Source organism: Myripristis murdjan, chromosome 15, assembly GCF_902150065.1.
Source record: "Myripristis murdjan chromosome 15, fMyrMur1.1, whole genome shotgun sequence".
In the NCBI taxonomy this organism is placed as follows: domain Eukaryota; kingdom Metazoa; phylum Chordata; class Actinopteri; order Holocentriformes; family Holocentridae; genus Myripristis; species Myripristis murdjan.
In genome coordinates, this window is record NC_043994.1 from 25,561,728 (window position 1) to 25,581,617 (window position 19,890).

Below are 19,890 nucleotides of genomic sequence, written 5' to 3' on the forward strand. Positions count from 1 at the left end.
GAGAGAGGCACAGAGTAAATGTATGCTTGTGAGTGTGTTTAATTTACATACCTGACTGCCTATCTTTCTCTCACACAACCATTTCTGTCGTTAAATTATCTATAGGCATTCTTATTCCTCATTTTGTGCGTATGTTGTGTGTGTGTGTGTGTGTGTGTGTATGTATGTGCATATTTAAGATAAAATTCCAATTAATGAGCATGTTCCTCAAAATTACAGACAAGCCGCTCCGCTGTACCACAGGAATGCACCTCATTATTTGGCCTGTTCTGTCTCTCCTCTGGCCGGGTGTCTGTGCCGACCGTGACCAATGCAATCAGCGTTCCGATATGGGATTCTGTGGCCTTTCTTCCCAGCTGACATATTTTTTTTTTTCAGCCTATAGCTTCATGATACACAAGGCAACGTTTGAGACAATGTAGCAGGCGCAGGGCCATCTTTTACAGCTCATAAAAGCAGAAAACGCCTCAAATGTCCATTATATCTCCCCACATACAGTAATTCAAGTGTTTTGCAGCATTAAAGGATTTGCACTGCGGTTCCAAAGGTGCAGATTTTTTTTCTCATTATTTCCCGCATGCCGCATGCTACCGCGCTCCGGCAGACAACTCCTCCCAACTCTGACACGGGGATCGGTGATTAATGATGGAGTCGTCATTCTGGGTTGAGGAATCCCTTTAAGAATGACATAAGAAACTTTCTCCTGAAGAGCTCAAGAGCACTCATCCCACAGAGAGCTGGATCCATCGTTAGATATGTTGTCTCCTTTCTATCCGTCGTGATGAGGCGACCACAAACTGGCCAAGTCGATAAATATGAATGTGCTGCGTGCAGTTCAGTCATGCTACATGTTTTCTGGGGGTTGATATTAAAATATTTTCAGACATTGGGCTTGCATTGCCTTTTTATTAATCCTATAAAGCCTGAACTATGAAAGAATTGGCAGAAAATTCCAATTTTTTGAAACTGAACCCTTTATTTAGTCCTATAACAAAATGTAAAAAAAAAAAAAAAGTACTTGAAGTGCCAATGGTATGGTCCAGGGTGAAGAGGGGAAGTGTCCAAAGGTATACAACAGGATTTTGGTCAAGTATTAATTAAACTGAAAACAGAATGTGTTATTTGATAACGTGTATCATATATGATACAAATGGCTTTACAGCGGTCCCTCATTAATCGCAGGAGTTACGTTCTAAAAATAACCCGCAATAGGCGAAATCCGCGAAGTAGTCAGCTTTATTTTTTACAATTATTCTAGATGTTTTAAGGCTGTAAAACCCCTCACTACACACTTTATACACTTTTCTCAGACAGGCATTAACATTTTCTCACTTTTCTCTCTTGTTTAAACACTCTCAAAGTTCAAACCTTTGTAGAAAAATAAGTTCAGTAAAAAGAAAAAAAAAAAAGCATGCAAAATTGCACTAAAAAAAATCTGTGAAACTGCGAGGCCGTGAAAGGTGAACCGCGTTACAGCGAGGGACGACTTTATAGGGTTAATACGTGTTTAAGTCACCCAAGACAGTGTGTAGAAGAAATAAAACTAAAAAGAAAGTACAAATGTGTCAAAAAAAAAAAAAAAATTGCAGTGTAATGCAGCTTTTAAGAAACAGTGCTAAGGCAGCTCCCGGGTAACCTTTACATATCACAGGTGATCAAAACAGTAGCCCTGTCTATCATGGCCTTCTTCAGCTAAGCCGGCCAAAAATGCAGTCTCATTTGTAATAATTGCTTAGGGGAGTAGTTGCAGGTCAGATATACACGTTCACGCTCACTACTAAGAACTCATTACGCTCTGAAGCTGTGATTAAATTTAACTGTCCTGTGTGGCTCTGTTGTCTGATGAGGCTTCGGTGCGAGCCAAATTACAATCCGCTCTGAACACGTCTGTAAATGGATCAATGAAAACAAACAGTACCGCAACACAAAAGTCACCGGTGTTGGGACCAATTACTCACAAAACTAATAAGTTACAATTACTAATTACTTATGTAAAAAAGTAATTTTGATTACTACTCAATTACTACTGCAGAAGAGTAATTCAATTACTGGGGAAAGTAATTTTTATGATTACTTTTTTTTCTTTTCTTTTTTTTTCTTTTCAAAAATATGTGCATTAATCCTCTTATTAATGCACATATTTTTGCATTGCTGTTGCAGTGTGGACATTGCTGTCAAATTTCATCTATCATTGTCAGTGTTGGGCACGTTACTTTGAAAAAGTAATTTATTATAGTTTAAAGTATTGATGCCAGCTTGTCCAGGTGGGGAATTGAACCCCCGGTCTTCTGTATGGCAGGCAGAGATACTATCCGCTCTGCTGTCGGGGAACAAATATGTTTTTTATAATTTGTGCTCAGCCATTCTCCATGCATGTTGATAAGTTTCGAAAAACTGCAAAGTCCGACCAGTTTGAAAATTGACACACCGCTTTTTCTCCACGTACTTGGCCACGCACTTTTTTTTGAATAGGATAATAAAATAATAATAATTATTAGAAGTAAGTAACGGCTAGTAACGGCACATTTAATTGTCAGTAACGGTAACGGCGTTGTAACGGGGGAAACAGTAATTTCTTTGATTACTCGTTACTGATAAAAGTAACGCCGTTAGTAACGCCGTTTCTTTGTAACGCCGTTACTCCCATCACTGAAAGTCACATACAGGTGCTTTGATCCTGTGTGCCATGCTTTTGTCCACTCCTTGTTAACACCTGTCTGTCTGTGTTTGTCTTCATGTGTGTGTGTGTGTGTGTGTTTTCAGAATACAACAGTGGGCACTACAGTGTTTATAGTGAACGCCACCGATCCGGATCAGGGAACCGGCGGCAGCGTTCTCTTCTCCTTCCAGCCGCCGTCGCCCTTCTTCTCCATTGACGGAGCCAGAGGCACCGTCACAGTCAACAAAGCACTGGACTACGAAACCACGGCGGCCTTCCAGCTTACTGTCAATGCCACGGTCAGCACGCACACACACACACACACACACAAATACGCAGATGTTTTCTCTAGCAGTGCTCACACATCCCTTTGCGGTGTGCTCTTCCAGGATCAGGACCAGTGGAGGCCCCTGTCCCGGCTGGCCAACTTGGCCATCACGATCATCGACATCCAGGACATGGACCCCATCTTCACCAACCTCCCCTACAGCACCAACATAGAGGAGGGCGCGCCGCCGGTCAGTAACACAAAACCACCACATTTATCCACTTCATGCAACGTTTATATCTACCCCTCTGCTCTCTTCTCCCCTCCTTTTTCTCCTGCAAACCCGACTCTTGCTTCCCTTTCGCTCTCATCGCTCATCTCCCTGCTCCTCCCGCTCCCTGCCTCCCCGTTTGCGGACGCTCTTTGATTATTCAGGAGGCGTCTGGAGAAGGAGCCGGAGAAATGTGTTTTAAAAGCGAGGTCTGAGTTATTATCAGGACGGTGCCGCTCACCTCCGAGCCTCTCCCTTGGGCTTCTCCACCCCCAAGGATCCACCACCCACCCAAACTCTGCCCCGGGCCTCACGTACTGTACTGCGCTGTAATGTAATTACTGCGTTAGATTTACTATCCTGCTTCAGGGATGCGAGACCTCCAGCAAAGGTCACTAGGGCAAAGATTTATCTCACCGTGCCATCCCATGTGCCCGCACCGCTCTGTGTATATGTGTGTTTATATGTCGTGGGTGTGTTTAAGCCCTCTGGTGTATATTTGTGTATGTTTGCATGGGTGTAATTATGCGCGCATGAAGTATTAAGCAGTGGGGTTTTCACCGCCGCCTTACCTTTGTCTTTATTGCGCGTGCTGTTGTAATGGGCGTCTAATACACTGAGTCTATGTTTCCCTGTGGGGTCCACATGTACAGCATTATGTTCTCCCCCTTGACTCAGCCCTCTAAACCCTGTTCCCCAGGTGGCTAATGGTCCAGCTATTGATGTCTCCACACATACAGAGGGAATTACACACAGGGGCATAATATTGGATGTCCTTGCCTCCACTCTCTCTCTCAGTTTTTCCCCTCTTCGTCTCGCTGTCTCTCTTCCTTTCCATCCCTCTGTCCCCGTCTTCCCTGCCCTCCTACCTGTCTTTACCTCTACCCCACCGTGTGCCCCCCTCCACACACACACATGCAGAGACACACACACATGTCCCAGACCGGCGTGCACCGTAGTAGAAATGTCAAGTGCTACATTTGCATGCATATTAACGGGGCGTGACGGAGTCGACGCCTGGTGTCTCCCTGACTCCCCGATTCATCAGCTGTCACAGGGAAGGTCACAGCGGGAGGAGGAGGAGGAGGAGGAGGAGGAAGAGGAGGGGAGAGAAGTAGAGAGAGAATGGGGGATACAGTGAGAGAGAGATGTCAGTGTACCAGTACAGGTGAAAGAATCGGAAAAGTGCTTGTGTGCAAAGAGAGATGAAGGAATAAAGAGACAGGAGGGAAGGAGTTACGCAGCGTGAGCCGGGTCACAGAGCCGACATCGGCGAGTGAGTCTCCTGGTCTCTCACAGCCGCCGAGCACCAATAAGTCTCCACGATGCAGTTCCCGAGCGCTGCAGCTCTTGCCTCTGACAGTAGGGGGCAGTGCGTAATCTGATTACAGTGAGGGAGATATTCTGTAGGCTCCGTCCCATTTGTCCTCCCTGCTGCTGCCTTCCTCTTATCATTTACTATCACTTGTCTTCCCATTAGGACGTAACTTGGAGGAAGCAAAGGAAGGAAAGGGAGGGAAGAGAAAGAGAGAAGGAGGAGGAAATCACACCCATTACAGATGAAGTGTCCCATGACAAATTTAAGGGCAACAGCCGGTCACAGAGCGACGTAATGCCTGGTGTATCATGTAAAGTGAATGAAAGAGTCTTGTTTCACACAGTTTCGCAGACTAAACATAATCTGATTCTGCACCAGAGACTGAAAAATATGATAGAAGAATACAATGAAAAATACTTCCTGATAGGATGCTTGTGTGTTTCATCGATCAAAGCTTCCTAGAAGGAGACAATTTGTTCCCCGCTGCATCAGGACGGCTAGTAAGACGGCGAAGGAAATGAGGAGGAAGTGAAGGAAAGTAGGTGGCATGTTAAGGGAAATAGGACGGACCCACATTGGAGACACAATTAACAAACAAGTTTACAGTGAGACGGAGAGATGCAGCCCAAAAGTGCAGTTGTACTTGGACTCATGCGCACACACACACACACGTCCACACACACACACACACTCCTGATGCTTTCATGCAGGATCCTAACAGGCATGTGTCATTTCCATTAGGTAGTGTTTGGCAGTGATAAGCCGCGAGCGTAAAGTGACGGAGCGAGTGTCAACTGTCCTCAAGGCCCATGACATTTACACGTTAAGGGATATCAAACACGAGCCCCTGTCATAGGTCATTTCTCAAAGGTGTGAGTGCACACACACACACACACACACGCTGCCCCTCTCTTTCTGTTTCTATTTCTCTGCGTCTGCTTCTCTCTCTCCCTCTTTCTCTCTCTCTCTTTCTTTCTCTGAACGATCAACCCATCATCCGTAGAAAACTTTGACAAAAGGAGTAGAAGTTTTTTTTTTTTTTTTTTTTTTTTTCTTCAGATGAAATCACAGGGCAGAGTTTTTAGCTGCTGCTGTGAGTCCACGCTGTTTGAACTGACGTTTAAGCCTTTTCTGGGACAAACACAATTTGGCTGTCAAGCCAATGAGCTCAAATGGGAAAGAAGGAGAAAGCCAAAAAAAAAAAAAAAAATGAGAGAGAGAATGGAGGGAGAAGGGTGGTGTTGAGGGTGGTGGTGGTGGTGGAAGGAGGAGAAATGCACTGTAGAGCCACAGATGAAAGGATGAACAGAAAGAGATGCACTTATGAGTGTGTGTGTGTGTGTGTGTGTGTGTGTGTGTGTGTGTGTGTGTGTGTGTGTGTGTGTGTGTGTGTGTGTGTGTGTGTTTGCAGGGGGCTTGTATCTTTGTCAGTTGATTGAACATATTCCACTTCTGTGGACAGCTGGAGAATATTGCTCATATTACTTCAGCATCAGCTCTTCTCCTCCTCCTCACTGTGTCTCTGTCCCTTACTCCTCTCTCACTCTGTTGCTGACTCTCTCTCTCTCTCTCTCTCTCTCTCTCTCTCTCTCTCTCTCTCCCTCTCTATGTGTGTGTGTCTCCCCCTCAACTAGTGATCGGTGTGAATCACTCTCTCTCTAAAAGGCCTGTAATTGATTCTGCTGTAATTGGTCAATGACAGGAGATGCCTTGGCAGAAATGGAGCATAAACACGTCTCAGACACAATTTGCAGGATCAATGGGAGGCAGATAGGTTGGGAGGGAGGGAGCGAGCGAGCAAGGGAAGGAAGAAGGGAAGGAGAGAGGGAGGAGGACATAGTGAGGGAAATGGGAAGTAGGGAGTGTCTCTCCATCTCTCTGCAGCACAGGGGTTTTTAAGTATCACCACCGTGTCTGATTGAGGCACGGAGGCCGAGGAGGCTCAGCGGATCAAAGACTTTTCAAATAGCTTTCTCTTTCTCGCTCTCTTTCTATTTTTTTCTCATCTGTCATACTATGGTTTTTGTTGAGTTGCAGACTCATTGGCGCAGCTTGAGAGTTTAGAAACAATGAGGGCAGAAATAAACCCCAATGAAAGGCTAATGACCCACTCCAGAGCAAAAAACAGACAGTTTATGACTTGCTTGGCGTGAGGCTGTTTGTCCTTTTGTGACAGTGAGCATTTTTCTGCCTTTTTAATATGGAAATGCTGCAGAGTATTGAAGATACAACAGCAATTAAGTGCTCTTAAGGTGCCACATTTGCTTGGGTAGTGTCTGTGGAGAAGATGAGGGCTTATACATTAGTTACCAGCTTCAGGGGAGAAATTAGCCGCTGGCCTAAAAATTTCATGTGAGTTGCTCTTCGAGTTGGATAAAACATTTTTGCAGTTTGTTGCTGGACAGCAGACATTTACAGTGGTATGAAAGACACCCACATCTGTACGTTTACATAGAGATGGAGCAAAATAATAAGTTATATTTGAAATTATCTAATATGGTGATCGCTATTAATTTGACATTGGTATCATGTTTTTAATCACCAAAAGATCAGATAAAAATAATGTTTATTGTGTTTATTTGCAGAGTTCTGTTCAAAATGACCTTCCTCGTGCATTATGTCTTGATTTTTTTTGTTTTTGCATGTGTAGAGTATGTGCAGGATTTCTCTTTTTTATGTACCTTTTGGTTTGGATCCTATGCAGGTGTGTAAAAAAAAAAAAAAAAAAAGAACCTTGTTCAGCAGGTCAGATAGAAGAACAGGAGCTACTGTAGGAACACACAAAGATGCCAAGTCTCAAAGAGGACATGTAATTAGGAGTGCATGTTGGTCTTGAAAAGATTACATGCGGCCAATAATAATGTGTGTTTAGTATGATGTGTTTGTCTTTCTTTGCAGGGCTATGAGGTGCGCAAGATAACGGCCATTGACCAGGATCTGGGCCGACCAAGAGGCATCGGCTACACCATCGTCGGAGGTCTGAGTCACATAATCAATCCGACATCCAGAGCTCAGAGAGGAGAATCAATCACTACTTATCATAATCCCACAGCAATAATAGACAAGTCCCATCAAGCACAACAATCAATGACTGCAGAGAGCAGCGCCTCAGAATCGGAGAATAGGCTTGTCCATGAATGGCTATTAATCACCGTTTGGTGCAGTTATGTGAATGTCAGTCATCAGTCAGTGTTATCATTCACAAGATGACTGGTGCAATCAAAAATCATGGTTTATCAGGGTGGCAAATTGCAGCTTCTGCAGAAGAGGGAGATCTAATAATTGTGTGCAATTTCCTATTGGTGCTGTTTTGTGTGATTTAATCAGTGTGTTGCAGCAATGTGCTCTATATATGATACAGTGTTACTGCACACTGCTACCACACTGGACCTGCAGCTAAAATCCACATCTAGTGTTACTACAACTAAGAGTGTCATGTGGATGAGTGTGAAATAGTATCAGGTATTTTTGTATGCAGACAGTTATTGTTAAGAGCTTTCACTTAAGTTTTATAAGGAAAAGAATGATCTTGTAGAAAATGATTGAAAGCTGTTAATCAAGTTAAACTAAAGAAAACTGATTTTGGTGGTAGTATAGTATTCACTGGTTGCTATGGCTTTTAAACAGCAATAAATGCAATCGATTGCAGATAGGCCTTGGATCACTGAACAGTTGAGAGACTACGATTTAATTGATGGAGAATCTGGGATTTCTGCTATTATGTGACTATTGATTTTTTTTTTTTTTTTTTTTTTTGTGGTTTGTTTTTATAGTCAGAACTAAGGAATTAATGGACTTAAAAATTTAACTGCAAATCCTACAGGTACATTTGCACAGTCAAGAAACCAGTTTAACTTCAAATATAAATGATAGGAATGATGTTTCTGACTATAACTTCAAGCTGGAGGTCTGTTAAGTTTGCAGAGGTTTGTGCTCTCTGGGAGCCTTCTTGTTCTGTTTTTATTTTGTTTTATTTTTTTTTTTTTCATACTTTTAGTTTTTCCATTCCAATATATCTGCAGCACCGTGCTTTACGTTAATGTTTACACATGTAAACTCCCAGGAGCTTCCCAGTACAATCACAGCTTTGTGAAGCAGAAGGTAAAGTATTTTGCTCAAGTACAATTCAAGGTACTTACACTGCCAATTGGATGTAGACAATTCTTCATTGACTTCTCCCACCCTGGTTTTTCTAGGGATTTTAGCCAATATCCGTCCAATCGCTACAGTCAGTAAGGCTTAGCTTGACTCTGCTGCTGCATTTAAAAGGTTTCACTGCAATTGAATTTGCTCTAAAGGAAAGCAAAATTAGCCAGTTAGTGCTCAGGAGTTTATGTGAAATTCAGCTTTGTGGAGCTTGCATGTTGAGCATCAGTGCACGGATAGGGGAGTGTGACCAGACTGAAGTGAGCAAAGTGGACTCTAACAGACAGAGAGATGGTTTAACCATGACAAGTGGGATACAGTGTGTCCTTATCATATGAGAATAGCATGACGAATGTACTCAAAGCTAGGAACAGCGCTCCCATTTTCAATCAGAATGTTTTCTGTTGGGTTTTGTCACATGAAATGATCACAAGCTTCTCCATGAATCAGTCCTTCCTCTTGCCCCGCATGGCTAAAGTCTACTTTGCTATAGAGATTTTTTTTTTAAAACACATGCACACACACACACACCGCTGACTGAGGAAAAGAGTCCACGCTGCTGTAATACCCCTGAAGGATGTTTACTTTCACCATAATCAACATTTCAATCCCCAAGGACGAACAATCCCTTGAAGATCCTTCAGGATTGAAACATTGATCTCTGTGGTGAAAATAAACACCCTTTGGGAGGATTACAGCCACGTGCCGACTCTATCCTTTAAACTCTACATGCCCCCTGTAGAGGCCAAGATGGCCAGGGTGGTAGGACGTTGGTGCCTCCAGCATCGCCAGCTGGCTGATAAGTGCTGGCACTGGTTGATAAGACCGGCCTGCCAGGGGAACCTTGGTGATGAAGATGTTCATTGTTTTGCCATCTGCTGAGTCACTGGCTGACCTCACTGCCGAATGAAGGAATTTGACCCCACGAGGACTCCTCTGTGTGTGAAGGTGTGTGTGTGTGCACGCTTATGTGTGGTGTACACATTTGAAATTTGATGCATGAGTGTGCCTGCTTCTTTGTGTGTGCCAGAGAGAGAGAGAGGGAGAGAGAGAGCATGTGCCTTCATCATGCGTGCACTTCATTACTGTACACTTAGGACACAGAGCACACAGCCCAGCCCACTTTCTCATAGCGCGCCGTCCCATTCAGTGCACACACCTACTCAGTCTTACTTACTGCCGGCTGCCATGTGTTGTACTGTGTTGTGTTTGTTGCAAAGTTGAAGGGCTGAGTTAAGCTTTAGAGGAGAAGAGCATTAAAAAGACATTAATTAGATGGTGCGTTGTATACTCCCAGTCGTTGCAAAATCAAGAGTTATAGCACCGCACTAAGCCCTTATGGAGATGGAGCCTGTAGGCTCGATAAAATCATTATAAGTTTGATAGATAATGGAATGTGAATGATGATGCAGTGCCAGGAGAAAAAGGTGGGAGGGTGAGATTGTCGGCTGATGCTTTTTTTGTGTTGTGTGTATGTCAGTGTTTGTATGTGTCTGCGTGTGCTCGCACGTGTAAACCCTTGTGTCTGTGCGTGCACGTGAGCTCGTGCACAGCTGCACTCAGATTTGTGCGAGGGCAAGCTTGTTTGCAGACTGAGTACGAGTGCGACTGTGTACGCCACGTCCCTCGTTGGCCTCCCTTCTTCTCTCCCTGAGTGTCCTCAGAGGGCACGACTCAGTCCTGTGGGACTCGTCTCATTAGTTCAGTAATTAAGATAAACGAGGTTTTAATTGCAGCGGTGATTTATGCTAATGATCGTGGGACCCAAGATGAGGATTTCCTCTCTCTCCTCCAATCAGAGGCCTGATCTGGGATTTGATGTGTACAGGAGATAGCATCACCACAGCCTTCTGCCTCTGATGTTGTAATTGTTATAGTTTATTATGACAGTGGAGATGCAGGGGGCGGTGCTAATAGTAAATCCCCTGTCCCCAGAGTTTGTTATGTCATCTGCTGGACCCCTGTCCTATTGGTCTCATGCATAGTTCATGATAGATTTATAACGAAGAGGAAGACCTGTTGTGACCCATATGTTCCTACAGGTTTCTGACCTGACTTTAGACTAAACCTCTTTTTGAGTAGCAGAGGTTTCGTATGGATTAATCAGAGAAATTACATTGATTTAATGAGCTTATTATATTGCAGAGATTGCTATGACTGATGAGATGATGTTTTATATGAAACCGGCACCAAATGATGCTTACATTTGCATCTTTTATTTATAATAGGTGATAATCAAAGCTTAAGTACAAATAATGAGAACAGAGCTAAATCAGCACCAGTCTTACACTGCGTGCCATTTGGACAAACAGCACAAAAAGTAATGGTTTCCTCGGTCCTAATCCACTGGTAATCACATTAATATGCCTCAAATTGCTGGGAGGCACACTGGCCTAAAATTAAATCACAGAGGTTTTACAGAGATCACTCTGATAAAAGAATAGGTAATTTTCAGGGCCTTTTTAGCCTGGGAAAGTTGGAGAAAGTCACTGACAAATCTTTATGGATGGGATAAAATTTGTGGAGGTACTCAGGCAATAATTACTATTACCTACATCTCCTCTGGTAATAATAATGTCATCCACAGAGGGCCAAACATTTGTCTTACATAATGAAATCCAAATACACTCCAGCAGATCAGACACTCACCTAAAAGTATTCCACATTCCCTGTGTATCAAAGACGAGATGTTCCTGGTGCCATCTGTAATACGTTTTCTGAGGTGATTGTATTTGGCTGCTGGCAATATTATGTCAAGTGATGCTTTTACAGTGCCTGTAAATCTGCATAATTCTGACATTTAAGACAGGAGTTGAGACTACACTCATGCTGATAATTGGCTCATTAGGAAATATAGGAGGGATGACAGAGGAACTGGCCAGGTGTTCAGGTATCTGGTTTATGTAGCAGCAGTATGTTCGTGGAATCAAATATCTGCTGGCTCACTCCTGTTTCACTGGTTGCTATGGCTCCAGTCAGGAACATTAAATGACCTTGACGGGGCTTTTAACGTAACAGCTCTAGTCTTATACCAGCATGCGTTTCCATTGAGACGTTACGGTTTCATGTGTTTGAACAATAAACGGTGTCACTAATTAACTTACTGGCTCAACTGCCAAGGGCTGCGCAACAGGGACAAAAAAAAAAAAAAAAAAAAAAAAAACTCCTGCCAAGATAATTCTTGCGGGCCAAAATAATGAATATGTGTGTTTTTCGTAGAGCTCTGTCAAAGTACTTTTATTCCATGCTATTTTGAGTCAGGTAATGTGTGAAACATTCAACTGAGAGACATTTAGAACTTTAATGCAGAACTCATTCAATCATACAATAGATTTTTTTTTTTTTATGGTCTAACACCTGCTATGTGTTGCCATATGGGGAAATCATTAAATTTCTACTTACACTGGGTTAGTTCGGTATCTGGGCAGCAGTGAGACACGAGGAAAACTTCAGACACAGCACACACAACCCTTTCTGTTGAGCAGCTTATCAGCCAGAGAGGTAGCAGCCTGTCATTGAGTGTGGCTTTGATTTGATTTGCTCCATATATACCATTTAAGAAAAGGCAAAAACTATATTTGACCAAGACATTCAACTTGCTTAAAGTGACCCTTACTGATTTATTTACCAAGGAAAGGCAAATTTTATCATCATTTGGTGCTTGTCAGGTGGTAATTTGAGACCCTGGTAGTAAGAATTATAGTACGTTTTCTGTGTTTCTGTTGCCATGCACACTGTGCTCCACCTTAGCTTTGACCCTCAGCTCCAGCAACACACAGTAACCCCCTCAAGACCTCAGCCTCTCATCCCATCCAGGACCCCTGGGGATGGCCAAGGCAGAGCCCAGACAGATCTGGTCAGACTGGCTGACACCAATAACCAGAGGGACTGACACTCTACAGGCTAGATGGACTCCTTCTGCCTCAGTGTCCACACAATACTGTCATGTGATGGCGTATGCACACACTTATAGACACACATGCATGGATGACTGCGTGCCCACACAGAGGAAGACGAGCAAAGACAGACAAGAAAGCGAAAGAAAGGATGATTCTCACTTAATCAGCAAAAGCCCCGTGTTCAGGCCATTGCAAGCATCTTCACCGCTGAAAAGCGCTTGTCCCTCTGTGTTGTCAATATAGGGAACTGGAGGCCAAAATGTCGTGTCCAAGAGGATTGTACACATTGTTGTCCCCTAAGAGCAGAGTTAAGCCCTCATATAGAGTTTGTGCAGAGTCTCTACTGTGCTGTAATGATAGTGTAAGAACAAGCAAAGGGAAAGTCAGCCTGAATGAAAAGAGAGGACATCCCTCAAGCTTTTCATATCATCCTCTTGTTTATCTGTGTGTGCTTGTTCCTATCTCTTTTTGTCACACGCAAGCACAACTAATCCCATCTTAAGCCCTTTCCCCATCTCTACCCTTTCTCTATCCTTTTAGAAAATTCCTCCTTTTCTCCTAGCGTCTTCCCCTGTTTGGGAAATTGCTGCACAGAATTGACTGGGTTGGATTTAAATTTGCATCAACCTAGAATAATTGCGCAATGTGATAAAACATGATAGCTTCATTTTTTTTTTCCCCACTTCCTAATAAAATGATACACGGATTTGAAGTTTCTTATCAGCTGCAAAGCAACAGTACATATGACATTGTCTTGGAGGCAGCATGTGTAGCCGCAGGCATCCACTGACCTCCATGGCCTGAGGCGGGGGCAAAAAATGAACCTGAATGGTCCCCTACCTGGCCTGCAGCCCAAACAGTACATTTGCCCCATGCAGGAGTGAGACAGACAACCCTTTCCAGCGTAGTGGGTCCATGGGGGAAGACCAGCCTTGCCTTATAGCCTCCCCACCATATAGGTTAGACAGGTATGGCCACGCCATTTCCCGCCTGGACAGACTGATAAGTAGAAAAGGCGATTATTTCCCCACACTCCCCCGTCTGCCTCTCCACGCATATCTCTATCCTTCAGCGCTGCTACACCCCGATGCTCTGATTCCTCTTTCTACAGGCTGCCACTACCTGGCTTGTATCAGCAGGAAAGCTGTAATATGGACAAGGCTAATACCTGTTATTCTTTAGGGAGCTCTCATTGTGACTGCCGCATCGCTGGGATTTTGCTGGGTTTTCAATTAGTCGCTCTGAGGCTCTGCTCAGCCCACCTCTATGTAATCTCTTGGAGGAGACAGATAGTCTGCAGGACACTGCTCACAACACAATACGAGCCAAGCTGTTCTGTTCACTATCAAGTCCACACCTCACTCAGCCCCAGATGATAGGTTGTAAGTCTCATAGTCCTCCCTTATTTAGAGAGTCTTACTATATCTTCGGTCAGTTTTGGAATAAACTCTTCATACTGAAAGTCAAGTTGAAATATAAAAAACACTAATGAATTCAAAAGTCAGAGCATAAAATAAGACGCCATTCAAACTGTCCCAAGGTAAAGATAAGGTTGGATGGATGGATACTTCTTGTCCTTTTTTTTTTCTTTTTTTTTTGCATGGTTAAATCCTAATGACACATTTGTCAGCAATTTCTGCTGCATTCACAGATTCTTTTTTATTTTTATTCATCTTAAGGATAAGTGGATGCTCTTGGCTTTTAGAAATAGAAAGCTTCTGCACAAAAACATATCCACGTGTCAAATACAATTTCCTTGACTTCTGTTTTCCAGCCACCTGTTGTTTGCTACAGAACATGTAGAAATACCATTCACATCATCTGGACACACCGCAAGGAATAGCAGATGGAGGAGAAAATACCAACCACTGTACTGTACTCCTAGAGACACAGAGACGTACAAGCATGTACTGATATTCTTTCACACAGGCACGCACACACAAAGTGAAGAGATAAGACGTCGCTGCCAGCTCAGTGCTCTGGTGAAAAGAGAAAACTTGACACCCTGAGCCTACAGATCAAAGCCTCCAATCAATAGCTCTGAGTTTGATTATTTTCCATGAGACCCGGAGATTGTGGATCAATAACTTTGTTTGTGACCTGTGTGAGAATCAGTTTATTTTTCACTATTGGGTCTGGGACCTGGGCCAAAAGAGGAAGCGTTCAGGAATCTGCAGTACGCTTCATTCATGGCAGCTGCACTAATAAGCGGACCATGGCTCTCATCATAACCATGGATGGCTCACCGGCCGACACATGTGGTTCCATCAGTCCACCATTTTAAAGGAACACACCAGTTTTGGGGAAATTTAGCTTTTTTATCTATCATATCCACAGTCAGGTAAGCAGAACAAGACCAAACTCATCCCTGTGCATCCAGTATGGAGAAAGCTACGGGCTGCATGCTAACCATGCCGGCACAATGAATGGCTGTGGGAGGAAAGAGCTAGCCAAGACCCTATAAATCTGTAAAGAACACTTTCTAGTGTCACCAAAACTTTTGATATTAACAGTTATTCAAACAATATATTTTGCATATGTGTGGCAAACAAAAATGAGGACATAAAACAAGAAAATCACCCTATGTTGGAATTATGCTGTGCTGTAGTCGCTAACTCCATAGACAAACTGATCATCGGGTTCAGCAGGTCTGCCATGTTTTGTTTTTTTTTCAATTGATTTTTGGAGAGTCTGCACTCCAGGGGTGAACAGCGCTGCAAAACCTTCCTTGGAAGTTATGAATTGTCTTTGGATATTGCCCTCCTCCACAGAGATATCATGTCTCTGTGTCGATGGCAATATAGAATCCAGTTCAGTGCAACGAACACACTCCATTTCACTGGGTGTCGGCTGGCCAGACCCACAACTGCACCAGAAATCCCCATCAGGTGTGGCTCTCACTTTGACCTCAGTTTGCCCGATTGGCTCGGCTGATTCTGCCTCTCTTCTCGCTAGGGTGGCCATACGTCCGGATTTAGGCCGGACAGTCTGGAATTTAAATGCCTTGTCCGGCGTCCGGCGCAGCCTCAAGCCGGACACTTATTTGTCCTCCTTTTTGGAGTTGCACTTGAACGCAACGCTGGCCCGGACTGTACATCGATATCAGTCATATTTTTCGTCATAGACTTTTAAATTACAATCCAGAAAGTGCATTAATTGGATGCGCGTTAGTTTTTCTCCTCCTGCGCTGCTGTGTGCTCATGCCGGTGTGCGTGTGTGTGGCGCTGTCTGAAGTCTGAAGTCACTGGCTAACAGCAGCACACTGGCTTAGCTTGTCTATTCAGAGAAGAGGTATCACTTCGGCTTATTTTTCAATCTATGTTATCACATGCATACCACTGCTCATTCATTGGTAGCTGAATTGTTAGGTCTGTTTGATAAGTAATTTACATTTTTAAAATAATAATTTAAAATATTGTTAAATTAAAAAAAAAAAAGGCAACATGATGCAGGTCAAAGACTAAAATATTATTGACTAAAACTATTGACTAAAACTAGACTAAAATACTTTGGATTTTCTTTTACTAAAACTAGACTAAAATGCCAAGACTTTTCGTCGACTAAAATGTGACTAAACAAAAAAGAATTCAAGTTGACTAAATATGACTAAAAGTAAAAAGGGCATTTGACACTAGACTAAGACTAAAACTAAATTGAAAATAGCTGATGAAATTAACACTGGTGGACCTGACTCAGTCCCCACCCCCACCCCACCCCGCCCCACCCCCGCGGGCCCGCATCGCCTCCACCCAAAGTGTCCTCCTTTTTGGTGTTGTGGAAATGGCCACCCTACTTCTCGCCTGACGCCCATCTGGTAGCAGAAGTTCCTAGTCAGTGTATTCCAGCTCATACAGATGCGGCTCTGAATCTGTGCCTGTAATGAAAAATTCATCCTTGTTATCAGGTTCTACTTGGTACACTAACAGTGTAGGCTAAGCAGACTGAGTCAGCCGAGCTTTGTTGCTGCAACTCTTGTAGCACAGAGGAAAGGGCGACATATTATTTGGGCATACAGTCCCAACCCTGTCATCGCCTTTACAGGATCTTAATCTGTTTTTTTTTTTTTCCCCTCTGTTCTCTAAATAGGCTGTAATAAACTAATAGAATTTGGCTGCCCCTGAAAGGAAATCGATCAGGTCCTGCACACCTTTTCTTCCAAAAACTTCCCCAAATCACGCCCCCGACAAGCTTAACAACCCTCTTAACCTGTCCTGGGGACCCAGCACTCGTACACCAGGTGCACCAGATTCCTGTTATTTGCTATTGTCTCAGGCACAATCCAGCACCGGAGCTCAGCCGTATGCTTTTCAACAGATGGCTTGTGCCGATATGGACCAGCAGTCTTTTGGGGTAATGTCTCAACCAATCCCATCTCCACCGGCAGCATTACCCCTTCCATTGAGCGTGTGAGTGACAGTGTATAGCCGCCTTCTTTCATGCCTTCTTGAAGAAAAATCCACTTTTGGGTATTCTTACACTGTTGCATTTCAGCAATCTGTGATGTCTACTGTGACCCAAAAGGTATGTGTTGAATGTTGTAATTGTGTTTTTCTGATGTACCAGCTTTTTTTTTGCCTGCCTGTTCCACAACCCTGTGCCCTCGATGAGTTTCCTGGCCTTTTTCAGGCTTCTCTTCCCGGAAACTGGATATGAATGCAACGGTTTCATCATGTCCATAATGCAACCTGAAACATATTCTGCATTCGGGCAGACCTTACCAACTCTGACATGAAAAAGGAAAAAGTGTTGAGTAACCAACTTGTACATACCAGGTGTTTGTGTGGCTGTGGCATTTGTATTTGCGCTGGGATTTCAAGAAGCCGTACCGATGGCATTGACTACTAAAAGATGTAAACAGTAAACACCAGGAGTGAATTATTCACGTCACTGTCTCTTGCTTAATGATAGGACAGATGAGTTGTATTACAAGATGAGTTACGTTACCATTGACCTGGTGGTCTGTGTTCAAGTTGTCCACATGTTGGGCTGATACACAAAATGGACTAAAGCATTGGGATACACTTCTTAATCATTGAATGCAGGTGATTCATTCAGTTTCCTCCCTCCTGAATATCCCATGATCAACTGTAAGTGGTATTACCGAGCGGGGTCACTGAGTGCCGAGGTGCATAGTGCGTAAAAGTGGCCAATTCTCTGCTGACTCAATAGCTGCCGAGCTCCAACCTCCTCTGGCATTAACGTCAGCAAAAAAAAATAAATAAATAAACTGTGCACCAGGAGCTTGATGGCATGGCTTTCCATGGCCAAGCAGCCACATGCAAGCCTTACATCACCAAGCACAGTGCCAAGCGTTAGATGGAGCGGTGTAAAGCACACCGCCACTGGACCCGGGAGTGGTGGAAACGTGTTCTGTGGAGTGACCAATCACGCCTCTCTATGTGGCGGTCTGATAGACGAGTCTGGGTTTGGTGAATGCCAGGAGAACCCAACCTGACTGCATTGTGCCAACTGTAGTTTGGTGGAGGAGGGATAACGCTATGGGCTTGTTTTTCTGCGGTCGGCCTCGGCCCCTTAATCCCAGTGAAGGTAAACTTTAATGCTTCAGCTTGCAAAACATTTTGGACAATTCTATGCTTCCAGCTTTGTAGGAACAATTTGGAGAAATCTGATCGCTTTCTGTTCTAACCCTAAATTTGTTGATGATGAGGACCACCCGAATGCACCAATAGTGGCAAATGACTAATCTGCCATGCCTGCAGGACAGACCTATAGAAACATGTGAGTCTAGTCAGATCTGCCTCCTCTGGCTGCAGCAAGAACAGCTGCTAATCCTAGCCAATAAATCCAGAACCCCTCAACACCAGTCAAACAGCATCCACCCAGCAATGCCCACAGCCTTATCCATGGTTTAGGATACATGGGCGAAGAAAGTAGGTGTTGCGTCAAGTTCAGAGCTTTACTGTGCCTCCACTTCCCTGTTTTGATATGTTTATCATCTTCCTTATACATGGTTATCAGTGTGATTGTAATTAGCGCTTTGTCTCGGGATATTTGTCCTGAAACTTTTTGAAGAGAAACTTTTGATAAAACTAGTTCATTGAGTATTCATGAAATGCAGCTTGTCTGCCAATGGCAAGACACCCACGGGGCCATTATCACTGCACATCACACACACAAACACACACACACACACACACACACACACTTCAACTGGGAGCTGTCATGCACTGAACGGTGTGTGCTAATACATACATGCACGCGCACAGAAGCAAGTGTGTGCATGTGAGAACCTGTTCATTTAGTCTTACAGATGTGAGCATAGTTTGAAGACAATAACTAAAACCTCATCATCAACATGATTTGCCTGTAGGCGTAATCCTTAAAAGTGACACTAATTTGTGTACATTTAGCAAAGTACACAAAATCTTAGCCTGGAGACTGTGAGCATTGGCTGCGTGCCATATCACATTACTAGAATGTTCCAGCGCCCCCATGGTGTTGTCACAAACTAGAGAAAACAGTTGTCACTGGCTTAGTCATGGCGATTACACTTGGAGAACTCCTGCTTGGGCTGTCCTCAAAAGCTCATTGCTGTGAGAAAGTCATTGTCATCCACTTGTCGCACGCCTGATTGAACTCATCAGATCAGATGCCTTCTTTCTTCTGTCCTCGCGTGCAGTCGCCACATAATAACAACACATGTATGTTTTCCACTTTTGCGACTCAGTGCACTCAGTCTGCCCTATCTCCAGCCTCTCTACTTCTCTTTCTCTCAATCTCTGTTTTATTCTCACTCTCACTCTTTTGCTCTTTGCAAGTGGAGAGGAGAATTTCAATGAGGAAACTGTTCTCCCTAAATGATCCCTCTCTCAACTGTTCATGATACAAGAATTTAAATGTGTTTATCAGTGTGTAATATGAAATTTATACCCCAAGAAATGTATGTGGATTACTAATATATTGTAATTCCAATTTTAGCAAGTGTGCACACACTGAATTTGCAACCACAAGGAAAGTGTGTTTGTGTGTGTGCTTGAGCACATATTTCTTTGTGTGCCTGTGTATGTGTGAGCACATATGTGTGTGCATGCAGATGAGTGTGTGTTCCACACTTGTCAAAATCATGCCGTGTTTTCTCATTTTCCAGTCCACTACTGTCGGTAATGTGAGAGCACGGCCAATCCTGCAGGGTTTCACATCATAGAATCAAACCCTGCCAGTTAGCACCACATGCACTCTGACACACACATATGCACACATACACAGTCTCACACACGCACACACACACACACACACATAGCATCCACTTTATGAACTTTGAATTGAAGAAGGAATGGAACATCTACACAGCTACGCACATACGCAACC

The 19,890-nt window shown here is 43.6% G+C and overlaps 1 protein-coding gene across 3 annotated transcripts in view; it reads left to right on the forward strand.

The window, feature by feature from the left end:
- The window catches only part of cdh23 (cadherin-related 23), a 187,738-nt gene that overhangs the window by 64,505 nt on the left and 103,343 nt on the right, over window positions 1-19,890 (forward strand). For all 3 annotated transcript variants that reach the window (XM_030070567.1, XM_030070566.1, XM_030070565.1), the window contains 3 exons: window positions 2,764-2,958; window positions 3,049-3,177; window positions 7,415-7,493. In XM_030070567.1, the coding sequence (XP_029926427.1) occupies window positions 2,764-2,958; window positions 3,049-3,177; window positions 7,415-7,493 (403 nt within the window). The remainder of the gene's footprint in view (window positions 1-2,763; window positions 2,959-3,048; window positions 3,178-7,414; window positions 7,494-19,890) is intronic.